Source organism: Phoca vitulina, unplaced genomic scaffold (genome assembly GCF_004348235.1).
Source record: "Phoca vitulina isolate PV1807 unplaced genomic scaffold, GSC_HSeal_1.0 scaffold22, whole genome shotgun sequence".
NCBI classification, from domain to species: domain Eukaryota; kingdom Metazoa; phylum Chordata; class Mammalia; order Carnivora; family Phocidae; genus Phoca; species Phoca vitulina.
The window spans coordinates 7,451,681-7,469,876 of NW_022589725.1; the positions used below are offsets into that span (position 1 = coordinate 7,451,681).

Below are 18,196 nucleotides of genomic sequence, written 5' to 3' on the forward strand. Positions count from 1 at the left end.
ATGACAGAGATTTGCAAACACGTACAACAATGCCAGGCTGCCTTCGCCCTACATTTGTCTGTTAGGAAATGCAGTTATCTTTCATGAGATATTTATGTTAACTTGTAATGCATTTATTATTGCGATTTTAAATAAATTATAAACAAATATGGTTACAATTTCTCAGTTTTAACTCTTTAGTGGTACATAGTGACACACACAACCCACAGTAGCAAGGGCTCTGAGATCCTCAGTAACTTTTAAGAGTGTAAGGAGCTCTTGAGACTAAAACGTTTGAGAACTGCTGATCCAAAGTGCTAACAACAGGGCCTGGTCACTGCAGCACTGGGTAAAGTACTATTAGACGTAATTATCAATGGGCGATCTCCCCCACTTGAGCTGAGGGTTCTGGGCGGGGGCGGCGCAGGGGAGTTGCCAGAGACCCCGATTGGGGATTTAGTCCCTGCAGCCAAATGGGGGCGGGGCAGGGGTGGGGGCAGTTCCCTCTGCTGGCTTCTAGAACCCTCCTTACGTGGCAGTTTGGACGTTCAGCGCTACTGCCAAGGGCAGCGAGCACTTGGCTGACCTTCGTCCGGGCACCTGGCATTGGCTGCTTCTTGGGCTGCATGCGCGTGCTCAGAGTCACCCAGCGGGAGGCTGTTGGTACAAACAGCACAGAGGGGATCGTAACAGCTACTCCTTGTTTAGCAGCCGCCAGGAGTCAGGCACTGTTGTAAGCACTTTAGGAAAGCGAAGTCGTTCGATTCCTGCAACAATCTTACGCCACTGTTCTAAAACGTAACTGGGACTGTGTCGTAATCAGGTGGAGTAAGATGACAAAGACAACTGCCTTGAAAGAAGAGCCTCTTTACTCACAATTCCCAAGAGGACAACAGGCAGCAGGGCCCCGTGGAGAAGAGCAGAGTCCTCAGGAAGCAGGCACCAAGGGAGAGCCTGGGCCAGAGGCTCTGTTGTGGTTTTCACGGGAAGGAATGGGCAAGGCAAGGTAAGCAGTTCAGGACTGGTGAGTTTGAGTAACTTCTGCAGGCTCCAGGCTATCAGGCTGTCCCGAGTGGGGTGGTACCTGTAACGGCCCTGGGGTGATGTGGAGCACGGGAATACTGGCTTATGTGTCTTAGAAAAAGGTGAAGGCCGGGGTATGGGCTTTAGATTGGTCTGTTTGCATATGAAAGGTATGCTCCCGGCAAACTGTTTACTTTCTCTAGAAATTGGCTAGCCCTGGGAAGAGACAGTCCCCACCCGGGTCTGCAAAGCCCCAGGATGTCAAAGCATCCTAAAACCCAAAAAATAAAAAAGCATGATTAACACAGATATGGTACAAGATTACTATCATCTTCATTTTAAAGACAAGAAAACTGAGGCAGGGGTTTGAAGAATCATGCCCAAAGCCCACAGCTGGTAGGTTGGTGACAACAGGAGTTGAACCCAGGCCTTGTGGCTCCAAAATCAGGCACTTAGCCACCATGCCACACAACCATACACCCGGGATTTTCCCCCCATATGGGGCTGCTCACTGGCTGGTCTCCAATAGCCCAGGGTCTGGAATGGGATGGAGCCAAGCTGTGGCCATGGCTTCAACCTCACGGCCCTGGCACAGATGGACACAGCTCCAGGATCAGGCCGTATCTCTGAGTACCATGACCTTGGGCAATGCTTCCTGGTAGGTGCTAGTCCTCCTGTTCCTGGGCAGTGACCTAGACATTCTGGCCACTTAAGACCACAGGAAGGATGGTTGCAAAGGACAGAAATGCAGATACAGGGCAGCCTCTGAGGGTTTGGACATCCCCCTGGCCCTTCAGATTTACTCTGCACATCTGTTCCTCGCCCCAGGTCCTCAGGTCTGCAAGGATCCTGATGGTAGAGCAGGGAGCTATGAGGATGGCCACCTCCTGGGGGCTGGCTTTACACCCCTCCCCTACCTGCCCTGACTCCACTCTGAAGGTCCCTGGCCAGCCAAGTCAGTAATTAGAACCCCATAAAGTTCAGCTGTCATAATTTGATTTCTGTTGTTATTATTATCATATACTGGACCCGTAAACTGGGGAGGCTCAGACCTTCCTCCAGGAGGTGGTCAGGATTGAAGGAGCTGGTGGGTCTTGCCCAGCCCTGAGCACAGTGGGCAGAGGAGGGGGCTGTCATGGGAGGGGCAGGGAGTCTCCTAACGTTCCGAGGCGCTCAGGCCGGGGCCAGGGTAGCTGGGAGCGCGCCTGGTGGACGGGCGGCGAGCGTGCGCCCGAGCGACACGGGTCTGGCGGGCTTTGGGCACTAGCGGCACACGGGACCCAGAGCTGGACAGGTTTGTCCTGGCAGCACAAACACAGAGCGCCAGCGCCCCCTGCCGGCTGCTGCGCTCAGCGCCGCCTCTGCCTGCGCTGGGGCCACGCAGGACACAGCGTTCCGGCAACTCCCACAGGGACTCAGCGGCCGAGCACACACGCAAGCCTCGGGGTGTGGACCCAGTGAGCTGCATTCTCTTGGGCAAGGCCCATGGCCTTTTGAGCCTCAGTGTCCCCGCAACGTCGTCCTCGACGGTGTCCCTGCCTTCCCCTGGGGTCCACTTCCAACCCCACTGCTACCCCACCCCATGTGCCTGACACTTTGTGCAATTCCAAGTCCCCGTGTGCCAACTCCTCTGCTTCAGACCCTGCAGGCAAAATGGCTGTTGCATAAAACATTGCTTTCCCATTAGAATAAACTAGGGCCCTGTAGGTCCAAATTGAAGGAACATGGAGAGACCGTCAGGGTCACAAACCCCCTAGAAATCACAGGGGATGGAGACCCCCAGACCTCCAAGACATTAGCTAGAAAAGGTGGAGGAGGTCATTCTTCCAAGGAAACAGCATTACCAAGGTGGGTTCCATTTCCAGCTCAAGCTTCAGAAGCCCGTGTGGCCTGTCACAGCCTGGGTGTCACGTGGTAGACTGGCATGGTGCCACAGAACAATCCACCCCGAACCTCGGTGGCACAAGAACGCCCACAGATTCCGTGGGTCGGGAATTTGGACAGGGCACAGTGGGGATGGCTTGGGGCCTCAGCTGAGCTCAGAGGATTCAAAAGGCTGGGGGCCTGGACGATTTCAGGCTGGAGAATCCCCTTCAAGATGACATCTTCATGTGCATCCTTGCCCCAGACTGGGATGGCTGAGGCTGGGCTCCACTGGCCTATTGGTTGGAGCCCCTCCAACATCAGGCCGGGGTAGTTGGCCTCCGTAGGCGGTCAGCTGGATTTCACCTACAAATTCAAGATGTGGGTCCCTCCATCTCTGCTGGACAGAAGATGGCTGAGGAAGGATTCCCCGAACCAACTGCAAGAGTTGGGGGCCATGAGGATGATGCCATGGGAAGGGGGCACTGCAGGACACAGCTCAAAAACCATCATGACTTGGATCAACTCTCTTTTCAAATTCAAGTACTGAAAAAGAGGACTTGGACTACCTCATTTTGACCTCAAACTTTCCCGTTGATTAAGTTCTTCTTTCCAGCTTGTCTCTTAACTCGGGCAAAAGACCCCGCAGGCGAAGGGTCCCCTAATGGGAACCAAAACCGCCCCCTCAAGCAAGAAGGACTGCCCAGAGCCAGCAAGACCCTGCGGGACTGACCCCAAGACAATGATGGACTTGACCTTCACTGCCCATCTGCACATACCCACAGACGTTTATCCCACGTTTTCTTTATATAAACCTGAAAGTATTTTCAGCACTTTGGAGACAATCTTTGAGACACTAGTCTTCTGTCTTCCCAGTGTTGGCCTCACTGAAATAAGTTCCTTTCTTGTTTCACTACCAGTCATTTCTCTGCCTTTGGATTTGGTCAGCGGTGAGTGGCTGAACCTGGTCTGGTTGGGTCCCCCTTGGCTACAGTACTTCTAGGGAAGGGGAAGGTGGGGAATGCAGGAAATAACAAGGAGCTCAGGGCACAGAGGAAGAGTTCTTCACACTGTCCTTTCCCCTCCATATTTGCTATGCCAGGATGCCAGAAGCAAGGGACCAAAAGCACCCTCACCCTTCCCCTCAGCCCATTGCCAGGCTGGGACCGCCCTGTCTGGGGAATCACCGCCACCATATGACCAGCAGAGGGCGATGCAGCCCCATTCTGAGGCATCAGAAGCTGAGCAGATGAGCAGGACTGATGGTCTCCGATGGAACTCAGGGCCACATTGAGGACACCCCATACCCCTGGCTAAGGATGGGGTGCATCCTGAATGTGGGATCATGTTCTAGCAATGTGAGCTTCAGGAGAGCAGGGGCTTGGTTGCGTTCAGGGCTGCATCTCCCAGAGCCTGGGATGCACGCAAATGACGATCAATACATATTTGAATGTTGAGGTCTGTTTATGTGTGTGCAATTGCCTGATCTGAAAGTTTTCCTGGGTGTGTCAGATGTGAGTGTGTGTCTTATCATGTAGGGTCTGGGGGTGTCCACGAGGTTTGCTTCTGGTGGATCTGAGTGTGTGGGTCTGTCCCTGGTGTCATCACTCACCTGGAAATGTCCTGCAGACCCACATGCCTTTGCTCACTCTCTCTCCCGGGGAAACCCCAGTGTCCCCCCAGACCCCAGCCCCAGTCCAGGGCTCTGTGGACACCTCCAGATATATCCCTCTCCTCTGCTCAGGCCCTGGCTGCCTCTGCCCATCTGGGGGCGGGGGGCCCTCATCACTTCATCCCAGTCTTCCTGGGGTGTCTTCATACCTCTCATTTCAATAAAAGGAGTCCTCCTTGAAGGGAGTGTGGGACCTGAGATCAGGGGAGGCTAGGACAGGTATGGCAGGATCGGGCAGCAGTGGGCCCTCTGGGAGACAGTGAGACTGAAGAACAGAGGCCCTGTCACCAAGCGCCCGGGGGCCATCACCATGGACCTAAGCCTGGAGCCAGTGCACATGTGACTGAGTGAATGTTGTAAGTTACTATTATCTTCAATGTACAGACAAGGAAACTGAGGTGAAGAGGGGAACTGCATCTCGCCAAGGGTCCCCTAGTTATCTTTTTGTGGGACTGGGGCTTAAACCTGGTCTGCCCCGGAAGCAAATGACTCCATTCATAATGAAATTCTAGAAAAAGCAAAAGCCATTCATAGTGACAGAAAGCAGAATAGCGAAACCTGAGGCTGGGGGCTGCGGTGGGGGTAGAGTTGACGACAGAAGATCATAGATCACAAGGAAGGTTTTTGGATGGAAATGTTCTATACTCGATTTAGGCGGTCATTTGTGGTACATGAATTGGTCAAAATTCACTGAACTATCCAATTAAAATGAGTGCACTCATCATATGTAAATCATACTTCAATAAAGGCTTTTGGTCGTTGCTTTTTAAATCCGGGTCTTGAGACTCAGATTTCAGGGCTCTCACCCCCACCACTCGGGAGACATCCAGTGGTGCTGTCACTGGTGTCCCCGTGGCCTGCAAGTCCTTCCCGCACCCAGGGGCTGTCTGAGTCCCACCTGCGCAGGAGGCAGGAGAGGGAACTGGAAGGCAGGGTCTTTAATCCCAATTCTGGCTGGAATGATGCACTCTTCAATTGGCAAAAACCAAATGTAAGAATTGTACTCCACCTGGACCCACTCAGAACTGGGCCAGACACCGTCACAGTTCGGGAGAGCTGACTTGATTTATAAATCTGGGAACAGGAAACCTGCCCTGTTTCCCTAGAAGCTGGGTCTCCATGACCCCACTCACCACTGGGACAGGTCACTGTTCCAGAATCTGCTCTCCTTCTGAGCCTGCTGCCCAAGCCAGGATGATTTATAACACTCTTTCCCCAAGCCATAAAAAGTTTAAAGTGAGACTTAAATTTAATAAGATCCCTGGCGGCCTCTTCGAATTTGCATGTTGCCTCCCTAACCTGGCCCAGATTTCTCCCTACCCCCCACCCCCTACAAGGCAATTACTGGAAAACCAGACACCAGCTCTAATTAAACTGGTTCTTTTTTTTTTTTTTTTTTTAATTTTTTTTTATTGTTATGTTAATCCCCATACATTACATCATTAGTTTTAGATATAGTGTTCCATGATTCATTGTTTGTGCATAACACCCAGTGCTCCATGCAGAACGTGCCCTCCTCAATACCCATCACCAGGCTAACCCATCCTCCCAACCCCCTCCCCTCTAGAACCCTCAGTTTGTTTTTCAGAGTCCATCGTCTCTCATGGTTCTTCTCCCCCTCCGATTTCCCCCCCTTCATTCTTCCCCTCCTGCTACATTCTTCTTCTTCTTTTTTTCTTTCTTAACATATATTGCATTATTTGTTTCAGAGGTACAGATCTGAGATTCAACAGTCCTGCACAATTCACAGCGCTTACCAGAACACATACCCTCCCCAGTGTCCATCACCCAGTCACCCCATCCCTCCCACCCCACCCCCCACTCCAGCAACCCTCAGTTTGTTTCCTGAGATTAAGAATTCCTCATATCAGTGAGGTCATATGATACATGTCTTTCTCTGTTTGACTTATTTCGCTCAGCATAATACCCTCCAGTTCCATCCACGTCGTTGCAAATGGCAAGATCTTATTCCTTTTGATGGCTGCATAATATTCCATTGTATATATATACCACATCTTCTTTATCCATTCATCTGTTGATGGACATCTTGGCTCTTTCCACAGTTTGGCTATTGTGGACATTGCTGCTATAAACATTGGGGTGCACGTAGCCTTTCGGGTCCCTACTTTTGTATCTTTGGGGTAAATACCCAGGAGTGCAATTGCTGGATCATATGGTAGCTCTATTTTCAACTTTTTGAGGAACCTCCATACTGTTTTCCAGAGTGGCTGCACCAGCTTGCATTCCCACCAACAGTGTAGGAGGGTTCCCCTTTCTCCGCATCCCCGCCAACATCTGTCATTTCCTGACTTGTTAATTTTAGCCATTCTGACTGGTGTGAGGTGGTATCTCATTGAGGTTTTGATTTGGATTTCCCTGATGCCGAGCGATATTGAACACTTTTTCATGTGTCTGTTGGCCATTTGGATGTCTTCTTTGGAGAAATGTTAATTAAACTGGTTCTTAAACAACAAGCAAGCCAATGGTCAGGAAAGAGGAGCCACACCTCAGGGCAGCAAACACAGCTGAAGTTTACACACTCCTTGAATGATAAAAGATCATCAGGGATTTTCAAAGCCTTGGCATATCCTGTTCTTTTTAGCCTCATAATGATCCCGCCAGCTCTGAGAGCAAGAAGGCTCTGGAAGCAGAGTGCCAAGAGCTGCAATGAAGGGACGACAGTCCCCGTGGGTCGAAAGCATACATTTCATCTTAAGGATGCTGACCGGCAGGAAGGCCTCCCAATGATGTAATCTGTCCTACAAGTTCCTGTCTCAGAGACGTGGATGAACTTTGCCCAGATAAATCACGCGAGCTACCATCCATTCCAGTAGTCTGTCTATGCCTAAGTCTGGGGAGGGCTTTTCCAGCAAATTCGTTCGCCGCTACTAAAAGGGACCGTGGGGCTGCATGCCTCCCACTCCTCAGTGGTCATACAAGACCTGCTGCTGCTGCTGGCCTTCCGATTGCCAGTGAGCCCCACCTTGGGGGGTGCAGAATAACTATGAGTTAAATGGGCATCACAACGAGAACATATACCAGAGCAGAAATGCGCTGTGACGAGGAACGTAAGCATCAGGACCTCCCATGGTGTTCATCAGAGCATCACATCTGGGATAGAAGCAGCTCCTGCAGGGACAGACACTGGGAAGCCCGCAGTAGGCTCGCTGAGATCAACACACTTAAGTGTGCCCAACCTCACAGAACCCCCGCTTATCTGGGCCACAGGTAAACCTGCCTCAGACCTTGACTACAAAAGGATACATGCCCTCAGAATGCCTGAGGTTCCCTCTCCATCCTGTCCTGTTCCATTTGTTAATTTTCTTTCACCCCCATTCCTCACTCCCCCCCCCCCCACCCCTCACAGGCAACCCTTTTAATGCATATCTGTACACGTTTTTGGAAACGTTGCCTTGTTTCTTGTTTGTTGTGTCTTGTTTCTTGCGCGTATTATCTTTGGTGCCTGTAAATGATACTGTCGCATCTATTTCTTACTTTCTTCACTCAGCTATATTTTTTTTAAGATTTTTTATTTATTTATTTGATAGCGAGAGAGGGAACACAAGCAGGGGGAGCGGGAGAGGGAGAAGCAGGCTTCCCGCCGAGCAGGGAGCCCAACATGGGGCTCGATCCCAGGACCCTGTGATCATGGCCTGAGCTGAAGGCAGACACTTAACGACTGAGCCACCCAGGCGCCCCTTCACTCAGCTGTTTTTAAGGTCCATGTTTGCGTGTTGTCTGTGGCTGGAAACTGCCCTGTAGTACTCTGTCGTCGGGGTCAGCAGCGGACCTTTTCCTGAATACTCCCCCGGTGACCGACGTGACTCATTCCCCCGCCCCCACCACACTCACACTGCAGGAGCACCCTTACACATGGCTGCTTGCGGACCCAGATCATTTTGTTGGGAACATTTACCCAGACATGTAATTTCTGGACTGTGGGGCATGCACAGACTTCATTTAATGAGCGGTGCCCCGTGGTTCTCCACCGACACTGCACCGAGTCCCCACATCTCTGCCGACACTTGACATGACCCACCTTTGCGCTTTTTGCTAATCTGACGCTGACAGCAAAGCCTGACAGCAAAGCGTTCTCTAATTGTTGCTTTAGTTTTTGTTCCTCTGATGACTGAGTTTGAACAGCTCTTCACTGGCTTGGTAGACTTTGGGGTCTGCTTCTATAAATTGCTCATTCCTTTTACCCAATTTTTTTCTACGGGGGTTGTCTTTTTATTGTTGATTTGTAGGAGCTCCTTGTATATTCTTGGCAGTTAATCCTTTGCTGGTTTCAACCACTGCACACATCTTCTCTCAGCTCCCACACCTACAGTTAGGCCTCTTGCCAACCATGAAAACAAATTAAGCAGACTAAGATATAACAGAAGGTGGGTAATGGAGAGGAAATGAAATGGAAAGCAAATTGTCCGGGTGAGTTTAAAACGAATAATATTAAAATGAGAAAAATAATGGAAGAAAATATTTACAGGACAAAACCAAAAACTTAACAGATTTCTTTTTGTACCTAAAAGTACAAAATAAAAGCTAGAAACAAATCAGTAAAGCATAAAAAAGATCAAGAAGTTAAAATCAAGGTTAAGGTAAAAACACTTCTTTTAAAAAGAGTATAAAAATGAAGCAGATCCAACACGTCTGTATTCTTTTTCCAATTTCATGGTAAAAAGGGAAAAAATGCAGAAGTCAGAGAGGCAGAGATTAAAAGGACAAAGCATATGCACAAGTGCAAACAAAGCAACAAGAGCTAAGAGTAAATGCAATAACAGCAGACACTGAGCAAACCTCATTGGACTTCAAAACAGAAAGCAGCGGGAAGGAAAGAAAAGGCTAAAATAAGCCAGCTGAAGGCAGACTGGTAAGTCCTTAGCCAATCCTGCCCTCAGGGCCCCCGGGGTCCAGAGGTGAGGGCAGGAGGCAGGGAGCCTGAGCTACTTTTAGGTCATGTGTTTGTCCCATGAGTCTGGGGGCCCGGCCTGGACATCTGTATTCAGAGCCACTGTGCGGGCCATGGTCAGTGGACCAGCCCTGGGCGGAGCTGTGCTGGGCCTCTGCACAGCTCTGGAGATTCTGGGCACCACCACGGGGCCCCTGCCACCACACTGACTCGCTTACGTCCGTCCCAGTCTCCCTAGCTTGCTCGCTGCCTTCCACAGAGCCCAGGTAGGGGCTGAGGCCACGTATGCCCCGGGGCCTGGGGAAGTGCTGCACTGAGATCTCGTCTGCAAGCAGGAAGACAGCCTGTTTGAACAAGCTCAGTACCACCCAAGAGTGCACAAGGTAACAGCTCCGTGATTCACCAGCTAGCGGAACATCACCCTGGCTTGTCGGAGGGAGCCGTGACCGTGAGGACGCGGGGACAAGCCCTGCCGTGCACACTCCAGCCACTCACCCCAAGTGGCCAGCTATGTATGAAACAATTGGGTTGGCTATTTTCAGGTTCAGTGACAGAAAGATTAAACTGACAGGGAATCCAGAGTTCCACCACCCTGTTTCAGCACAAGTTGGAGGGCTGAGGAAAAATCCAGATGAGTCACTGGAGAGTGGAAAATATCTGATCTTATCTAAAGGTGAGGTAAGGGATGTGGGCGCTGAGTCCCGCTAACTTGAATCCTTCCAGTTATGTAAAGACAGGTAGTCTCCCAGCTGCTGCAGAGTTCACTAGAAAGTCAGTTGCTTGGAAAGGCAGACGTACTCCCCCGGAGCTATGCTGCGCGACGCTCCCGTCACCAGCAGCCCCACGGTCTGCATGGCCCACAGCCCGAGGGCTCCCGGCCTTGGGGATTTCCTCAACCAGTTTTCATTTTTGTTTTTAATCAGGAGACTGATGTAGGATTGTTGGAATTGTATTTTTCCAAGGAAAACATTTCCAAAGTACCATCTAATTATCATCACCATTTTCCAAAAGAAAGAATATTTAGCACCAGAAAAAAAAAAGGAAAAAAAAAACTAAAGGAAGGACTTTGACAGACTAACATAAGCTTTCTGAAATGCTCACTACTGCATGTTCCTCATCTTGGAAGGGCAGTCAGGTAAACTGTGGTGCCCCCCACCCCCACCACGCAACCCCCTGAACTCACTGACCAGCGCATCGGCACTGGGCCCTGCGCAGAGCAGCTGAGAACAGGCCAGAAGGCCAGGGGACCCAGACTGAGGGAAAGCAGCACCGGTCACAGGCAGTGCTGATGGACTCAAGAGGCGAGCGCAGAGCTGGGGCCCGTGCATCCCGCCAAGTTCACAGCCAAAGGGAAACGTTCAGCTGGGACAGGACAGACAGAGCAGAACATGAGCACGATCTACCTTCACAAGGAAAGGGCCTTGTTGTGGGGAAGCCTCTTCTGATTGCTGCCCTGGCCTCCAACGCCACCTGGGCCTCTGCAGTCCCTCCCGCTGGGTGGTTCTCGTCTGCCTGTGCAGTCACGTGTCACCAGCAGCCCAGGTGCCCAAGCATTTGCTGACGGACCGAGTGAGCAGCGCTGGGCCAGGGCCCCTGTGACAGCACCGGCCCGCCCTCGGGAGACCAGCTACAGGACAGCTACCGGAGAGAAAGCTCCATCTCAAGCTTCCAGGACACCACCACGTCCACCGTGCTTCTGGCACCAACTCCCCTCCCCACTCCCACTGGAGCACCTGGCTTCAAAGGAAGCCACCGCAATGCTGGTGGAATTTCACTAAAAACACCTGAAAAGCGACGAGGAGCCTGAGGGAACTGGTTCTGGCGGAGCTCCGCAGGGCCAGTCTGGGTGGCCAGGCAATCCGGCCGTGCGGAACCAGGCCAGGACGTGGCTGGCTGACGAGGCTGTGTGCTTGCTCACACACAGGAAGGGCGCCTCTGACAGCGAAGACCCCTCTCCACCGGGAAGGGCTGCCCCGCAGGAGGTGGGGGCTCCGAGGCAGAGGCGCCGCCGTGCTCCCTCCCGCCTGCGCACACCCACTCGCCCAGCCCCATTTGTCGGCTCTCCCATCTGGGAGATCTCCAGTCTCACCGCACACGGGGTGGGTCCCGTACCCTTTCCTCCTCCCACTCCCACAGCAGCTCATCACCATCCGCCCTGGTTCTAAATTCAGACTTTACAAAAGTAAGTGTTTCTACCTCTCTACAAAAAGATCCCAATGAGAAACTGGCAAAAATTAGCACCTCTTTAGGACTTTATTTAAACAACATCCCACAGTTTGCTCCCCTGAGCTCCTGAGGGCGTATGGTGGCGTGGACCTTGCGTTGGGAGGCTTCCCACGTCCACGGAGCCCCCAAAGCCGCTGGTCCGCCAGAGCATCAGGGTTCTTAGCTAACGTCAGGCCCTCTCGCAGAAGAATTCACTGGACCATCTTAAAATACAGACCACGAGTACCACGGGCGGGAGGGAACACATTTACTTGAGGTACAAAGGTTTACGATTATTAACAAGTTACCACTATTATTTACAGGTTTACAAAATGGAAATAAAAATGACATACATGTTTGGTGCCAAAAGTGGCACATCCAAACTAAGATCAGTACAAAAATAAAGTTTCAAGCCACGTGTTTTTGAAATAAAGGTCACTGAAACAGTAAGGGGAGAAACCTGCATTGGTCACGTGTTGAAAGGCAATCGCCATCCCGACGAAGAAGCCCTGGGGCGACGACAAAACCAGGGCCTGCTGGGAGGTCCGCCCCGGGTTCTTGCCGATCCCGAGCAAAGAAACAAAAAACAAATATACAAGTTATGTTCCTGAGCTACAGAAGCTTAGCGCCTCTAAAGTGTTGTGAATTCCTGCGGCAGAGGGCTCCCGCCAGGGTGTGAGCGCCTGAGCTCACTAGTGCTCAGCTTGTGGCGGCGGCGGGCCGTGGGGTCAGACGCGCAGAGAAAGCTAAGCCCGCCTGTGAGAGCCAACAAAGAACAGTGTCTGTCGGTCACCAACCCTCGAGAGTCTCCTGCCACAGACAGGCAGGGTCACGGCGCAGAGGGAAAACCGAAGCTGCTTGGTCTGGGAGCCCCTGCGCCGGCCAGCCACGCCCCTCAGAGATGCGGCGGACACTGCGGGGCCGTCTCACCCGTCCGCAGACACACGCTCGATCACACCCAGCAGCACAGCCGGGGCCCGGCCAGGGAAAGCCAAGGCAGCCCCGCACACCTCCCCGTGCACCCTGCCCAGCGCTCCAGCCCGCCGTGGCCAGCTTTCCTCCCCGTGCCCCACGACGAAGCTGGGCCAGAACCAGGCGCCGGTCGGAAGTGGCATGCTGGGTCGGTGGGGGTGCTGCGTGAGCAGAGAGCACGGCCCTGCCCACTCCCGCTCTGCCTGGGTGCAGCGCAGCGGGGTGCCCGCTCATGCATGAACGCCCCCGGGATCCCAGCAAGGAATGCAGATGCCGAGGGGAGCGGGAAGGAAGGGGCTAACAAACGGGCTGCGGCCCACTTCAGAGCAGCGGAAGACTCCACGTGAGCCGAGGCCAGCTCGCCGCCCAGGGCCGGGGGACCCCAGTGTGGAGGAGAGGGCGCCAAGCCCCCTGCGGCGGCAGCTGAGCTCCGCTCACTGGTCCTGGACCTTGGCCCTTTTGGCTTTGAGGGACAGGTGCTGCAAGAGAAGAGAAACCATCAGCGTTAGGGGTTGCTCAGACAGAGAGACTGGACTTCAACCGGACCCCCACATCAACGACCACGCCAGCGCTGCCCTCTGGTTCGCACATTCTCGGCAGATGCCGTGCCCCTCAGAAAGCAGTGTGGAGGGGAAGAAAAGCCCAAGGAACCAACAAAGGTGATGGACCTTCGGTAAGGCCCAGCAGCCCAAGGCCCAACCCACCATGGCCGACCCTGGTCACCCAGGGCTCTGCGAGAAGGTGTCAATGGGACACGCTCCCCCTCTGCCCCAGCCCCCAGGACAGCACCACAGCCAAACCCCTGTGCTCAGGGGACTGGGCTCGGGCTGGAAGTCACCTCACATTTCTATGAATTTCTTATAAACGGTCAAGGAAAGGTACCCTCCCCATAGGAACAAGGAGATCCATCATTTCACCAAGCACCTCCACATGCAGATACATGTGCTCAGGGCCCTGGCCCCCACGGACCCCCTGGCAAATGCACATGAGGGAAGACAAACAGGGAAAGAACACCTCCTAGCACCACCCTTTCCTTTCAGAAACATCGCTCCCTACCAGTATAAAGAACACAGGATGCATAACATAATCACAGGCAGCAGATAATAGGATTTAGTGATACAATTATACTTTGTGTTCGAAGATAAAGCCAGAAGTGCTGGAAATCCTAAAGCACACGTCTAAGGCAGAGTATGTAAACAGAAGCTTTTAATAAAGGACCTCTGTTCACCGACTGAGGTATCCCTAGTACCCCCTCAATAATCATAAGCAAACAACCGAGAGATACCCTAACATGCAGTGGGATCCTCACATGAGGAACTCCCAACCTGACTGTTGGTCCCCAACACGCTCAGTGCCCAACCAACACCCACACACCCACGTGGGCTGAGATAGCAAGGCCACTGCTGACGGGGAACCACAGGCCCTGAAAGAATGCGGGGTGCAGGAGACATAACACACCGTCTAGTACCTGTACCCACTGACAGAGTGAATGTGACAGAGGTAGGAAGTCCCTTTCTAACCGTGTGTGCTGGAGAAAGGACCAGTATGGATTCTTGCAAAGGCCCTGGTTAAGAGGGTTTTTCCTAGATCCCAAGGACACCTCTGAGAATCAGGACACAAAATTAAGGACTGGCAGGTGACTCTCTGAGCAGGGCACCCTGTTCCCTCCAGCTGGGGGTCTTGCTGCATTTCGGTCATTTCTCTCCTCCCTGCACTTTACCCGAGAGGACCCCTCCAGCTACTGTTAAGACACTCTCAGCCCTGCTTGGGCATGGGGCTGATGTCATCGGGCCTGTGCACAGGACCATTTTTGGTGTTCATTTCTGAGAAGAATGCGGAGTATAAACACAGCCAACTCTGGACCATTTCAGGCCTTCATACAGGACGAGAGTGACACTCTGAAAACAACAGCAATGGAAAGTCACGAAAGGTGCCAGGAACAGAGCCAGGGACCCTCTGCGGGCGGGGGAGGCCATGTGTTCGACGAAGGAGCGTCTACCGTACATGGGCGGCCAGTGGGGACCTGCAGGGCTCTTGGGGAAATCCATTCATTCCGACAAGTTAACAGTGCAAGTACCTATGGACTGCTTAGGTAAAAAGAGGCCAAGGTTCTTGGGGGGTTTCGGGGCCCTTGCCCGTACGATGAAGCTGTGGCACCAGACGACTTGTAAGATCCAGGCATCTCTAAAAATACGCGGCTCACAGGCAGTGATGGGAATGGACCAGTGAGTGGGACAACAGGCGTCTGCAGAGAAGAGGCCAACGCAGACATCAGGGGTGGTCACTTCCTTCCAACTTCCGGGGCTATCTGCTCTAACTTGGTCGGCCTGAACTGTGGTTCTGAGATGAGAAGGGAAAATGACTCAGCTTCTAGGTTAATCCCGTTCTCCGAGAGTCTAAATGGATGCAAGACAACTTCAGGTTCACCCCCCTCGAATGCTCGCATCCTCCGACTCGAACCACCAGCGCTTCTCAGCTTCCAGTTCTCCTCACTCCTCCTGGACTTCTGAAGTCTGCTGCTTCCCGCCTGAGAGGTTCTGGGGGAAAGACACTCTCTCACTTGAGGTGTGTTCTTGTCAGCCCAACGCAGCACAGACAACACTCTGAATGCGTCTCAGTGCCTGGTGCCTGCAGCTGACCTGGTTTCTAGCTGCAGCATCTGTATGAGGATGTGTGAAGAACTATATAGGCTTCAAACAGTTTCCATCCAACTGGATACAATTTAAATACTTTAAGAAGGTTTTAAAAGGACAATTTCCCCTGACATTGAGGGAGGAGAAGAGCCTTCCATTTACAGGGTCACAACTCAAATGTTTCCAGGAGTCAAGCAAGTGAGGCTAACAAGTGAAACAGGACCGTGGCACCTGGACAGCGTCATTCCCAGCGAGCAGCCGTTCCTTGGCCCCTGCTGATTGCCACCAAGCAGTAACTCGGGCCCAGTGCCAGCAGACTTTCTTTCTTTCTTTTAAAAAAAAAAATATTTTATTTATTTATCTATCTGAGAGAGAGAGAGAGCAGGAGCAGGGGGAGGGGCAGAGGGACAAGCAGACTCCCCGCTGAGCAGGGAGCCCAATGCGGGACTGAGATCAGGATCTGAGCTGAAGGCAGACGCTTAAAGGACGGAGCCACCCAGGCAGCCCTGCCACCCCCAGTGCTGGCAGATGTACCATTTCTTTTAAGAGAAACCTGAAATCTATATTTACTGTGAAATCTCCCAATTTTTAAATGCACCCATCAATCCAAGTTCTGGGTTGAAAACACGGCAGTCTGGTTACAGCCCTGATGAAGTAAGAGGTTTGGACTTTCCTTTCTGGGGTAAACAGTGGTAAAACTGAACGAAGTATCTAAGGCAACTGTTTTCAGGCATTGGGCAACACATAGCATAGGCAGTAAAAAAAGAAAAAGAACTAATTCAGACTACAGAATACAACCAGCATCGTGGCAGACTTCAATCAAACCATATCAGTAACTGCATTAAGAGTACACTAAACACTCTAATTAAAAACATGATGCAGACCAAACAGAATGAGTCAATGGAAGTTTGTGAACCCTGATTTACCTGTTTTCATGCCAGCCTTCCAAATATAACCACCACTCAACTAAAGATCTTGTTAGAAGAATGTATGGTCTTCCCCACCCATCCCAATGAATAGACCATTTTTTTTGTGAAAATAAAACAACCAAAACTATGCATCTCCTCTACAAGGCTCACTACCTTGCTGGTCCCACACGAGGGCCTGCTGTGGAAGAAGAGTATACGCAGGAATACCAATGCTCGGTAGCACCCACCGCTGGGTAAACCACCTTGGGTGTAAGCTTGCACACCAGTTTATATTCTTTGTGAGTCAATCTTCATCAGAGAATATTTGTGCCACTCCTTGTGAACATGGCCCAAAGTGTGATAGAATTTCTTTTGAAGAAAGAAAAGCAGAGGGGGAGAGGAAGAGCCGAAGATACATTCTCTTTTTTGTCTTATAAGCTGGAGGGATGCATTTCCAAATGCACTTCACTATGATCAAATAGTATAGTGCTTTCACCCAGAGTGGGGAAGAGATAGGGGAGTGGCCTTTCCACCCCATGCACTATTGGGGGGAACAAATTTAGGCCATGAAACTAGAGAATCGATGTGCACTTAGAAATATGAAGAGGCAGCTACTAGGTGTTTTGAGGGATAGTCTCTATTCACCCCTACCGTTCCTTGTTGATAGAAGTGTGGAGCCAGCTCCAACAGCCACGCGGATTCGATGGCCGTCACGTCTCTCATGTAATACTTGGAGGTCTGTATAACTTCGTTGTAGATAACCCTGAAACCAGGAGAAAACAGGAGTTTCCTAAACCTTATGGTGAGAACCCAGAACCACGGCAAGCAGGGCTGGCGAGTGTCCCCCTTTCCCAGGGACCTACTGTGTGTGCCGGGGGCTACACTAAACAAATGCACTTCTGCCTCATGACCTGACTGGTGGGTAACAGTGTGTCCACTTTACAGGACAGCTCAGACATGACTTCCAGAACATCTCACTCTCAGTGCAGGACCCTTCTGGATTCTCAGTCTGCATTTACAGAACTCTCAACAGAGCACTGACTTTATTAGAAAATGGAGAAAGAGAAGCGAAGGCTTGCCGGATTCTGAAAAGGGATGGAAATTAATGTAAAGAGACACGAGGGAACTTTTTAGAGAGATTGAAATACTCTACATCTTACACAGTTGTCAATACTCTCACAAATTATACCACTACTCACGGAAAAAAAGGAGGGGCGGGGGCCTTGCCTGAGGCTGAGGTAAAAGACACCAAAGAGCCAAGCAGATAATTTCAAATCCCCAGATTTCCAAGTGCACGTATTAGATAGACATCAGTTTCTGAGCTATGTGAAGTGCTGACGCAGGGATTCCCTAACAACCATAAACACCCGCCACGTTGCCACTGTGCGCTCCTGGAAGCTGGCAAACGATCAGCTGCTGAAGGTCGGACCCAGTGAAGGGGGGGGCCCTCTGCAGAGGCCGGAGGGGAAGGGTGCTCCCTCACCACCCTAAGGTGACGGGGCTGCTTCAGGACTGGCTCTATTCAGCCATGCTCTCTTTGCCCTTCAGGGCTCCTTGGGAATGAAGCAGGAAAAAAAAGTCTCCCAAATTAAGCAACTCCCAAATTAGTCAACCCAAAGTTGGCAAACCGCTGGGAAAGGATCTAGAACTGAGGTTTGCTTCCCTCTTCCACTTACCCTGCGTGGTGATGGACATCAGGCAACATTTCTAAACCCAAAACTGCCTGACCAAGTCTGGCTCCAGCTAAGCAGCTTCTGGATCTGCACAGGTCTCGGAAAGGGTTTCAAGCTTTACCACCCATCAGAACCACCTGGTTCTGGGCTTATTAAAACAGGACCCCACTCCCAGTTTCTGATTCAGAAGGGCTGGGCCTGGCCTGGACATCTGCATTTCTAACGGGCTTCCAGGTGATGCTGATGCCCGCCTGCAGACCGCACTTTGGAAACCACTACTCCAGGATGCCAACGACCAGTGGACCTTTCTGCCCTCTCTCTCTTCTACCATTATCTCCCCTCCCCAGGCCCGCGCTCTC

At 51.7% G+C, this 18,196-nt stretch overlaps 1 protein-coding gene across 5 annotated transcripts in view; it reads right to left on the reverse strand.

Moving 5' to 3' along the window:
• Positions 1-10,753: 10,753 nt before the first annotated feature.
• DHX35 (DEAH-box helicase 35) overlaps positions 10,754-18,196 on the reverse strand; it is a 65,673-nt gene continuing 58,230 nt past the window's right edge. For 2 of the 5 annotated variants that reach the window (XM_032419343.1, XM_032419344.1), the window contains 2 exons: positions 16,816-16,927; positions 10,754-15,585 (listed from right to left, as the gene is read on the reverse strand). In XM_032419343.1, coding sequence (XP_032275234.1) covers positions 15,430-15,585; positions 16,816-16,927 — 268 coding nt within the window. In that variant the 3' untranslated portion in view covers positions 10,754-15,429. Of the gene's footprint in view, positions 15,586-15,808; positions 16,928-18,196 lie in introns of those variants that run through there. The other 3 variants (XM_032419340.1, XM_032419342.1, XM_032419341.1) reach the window with 3 other exon arrangements.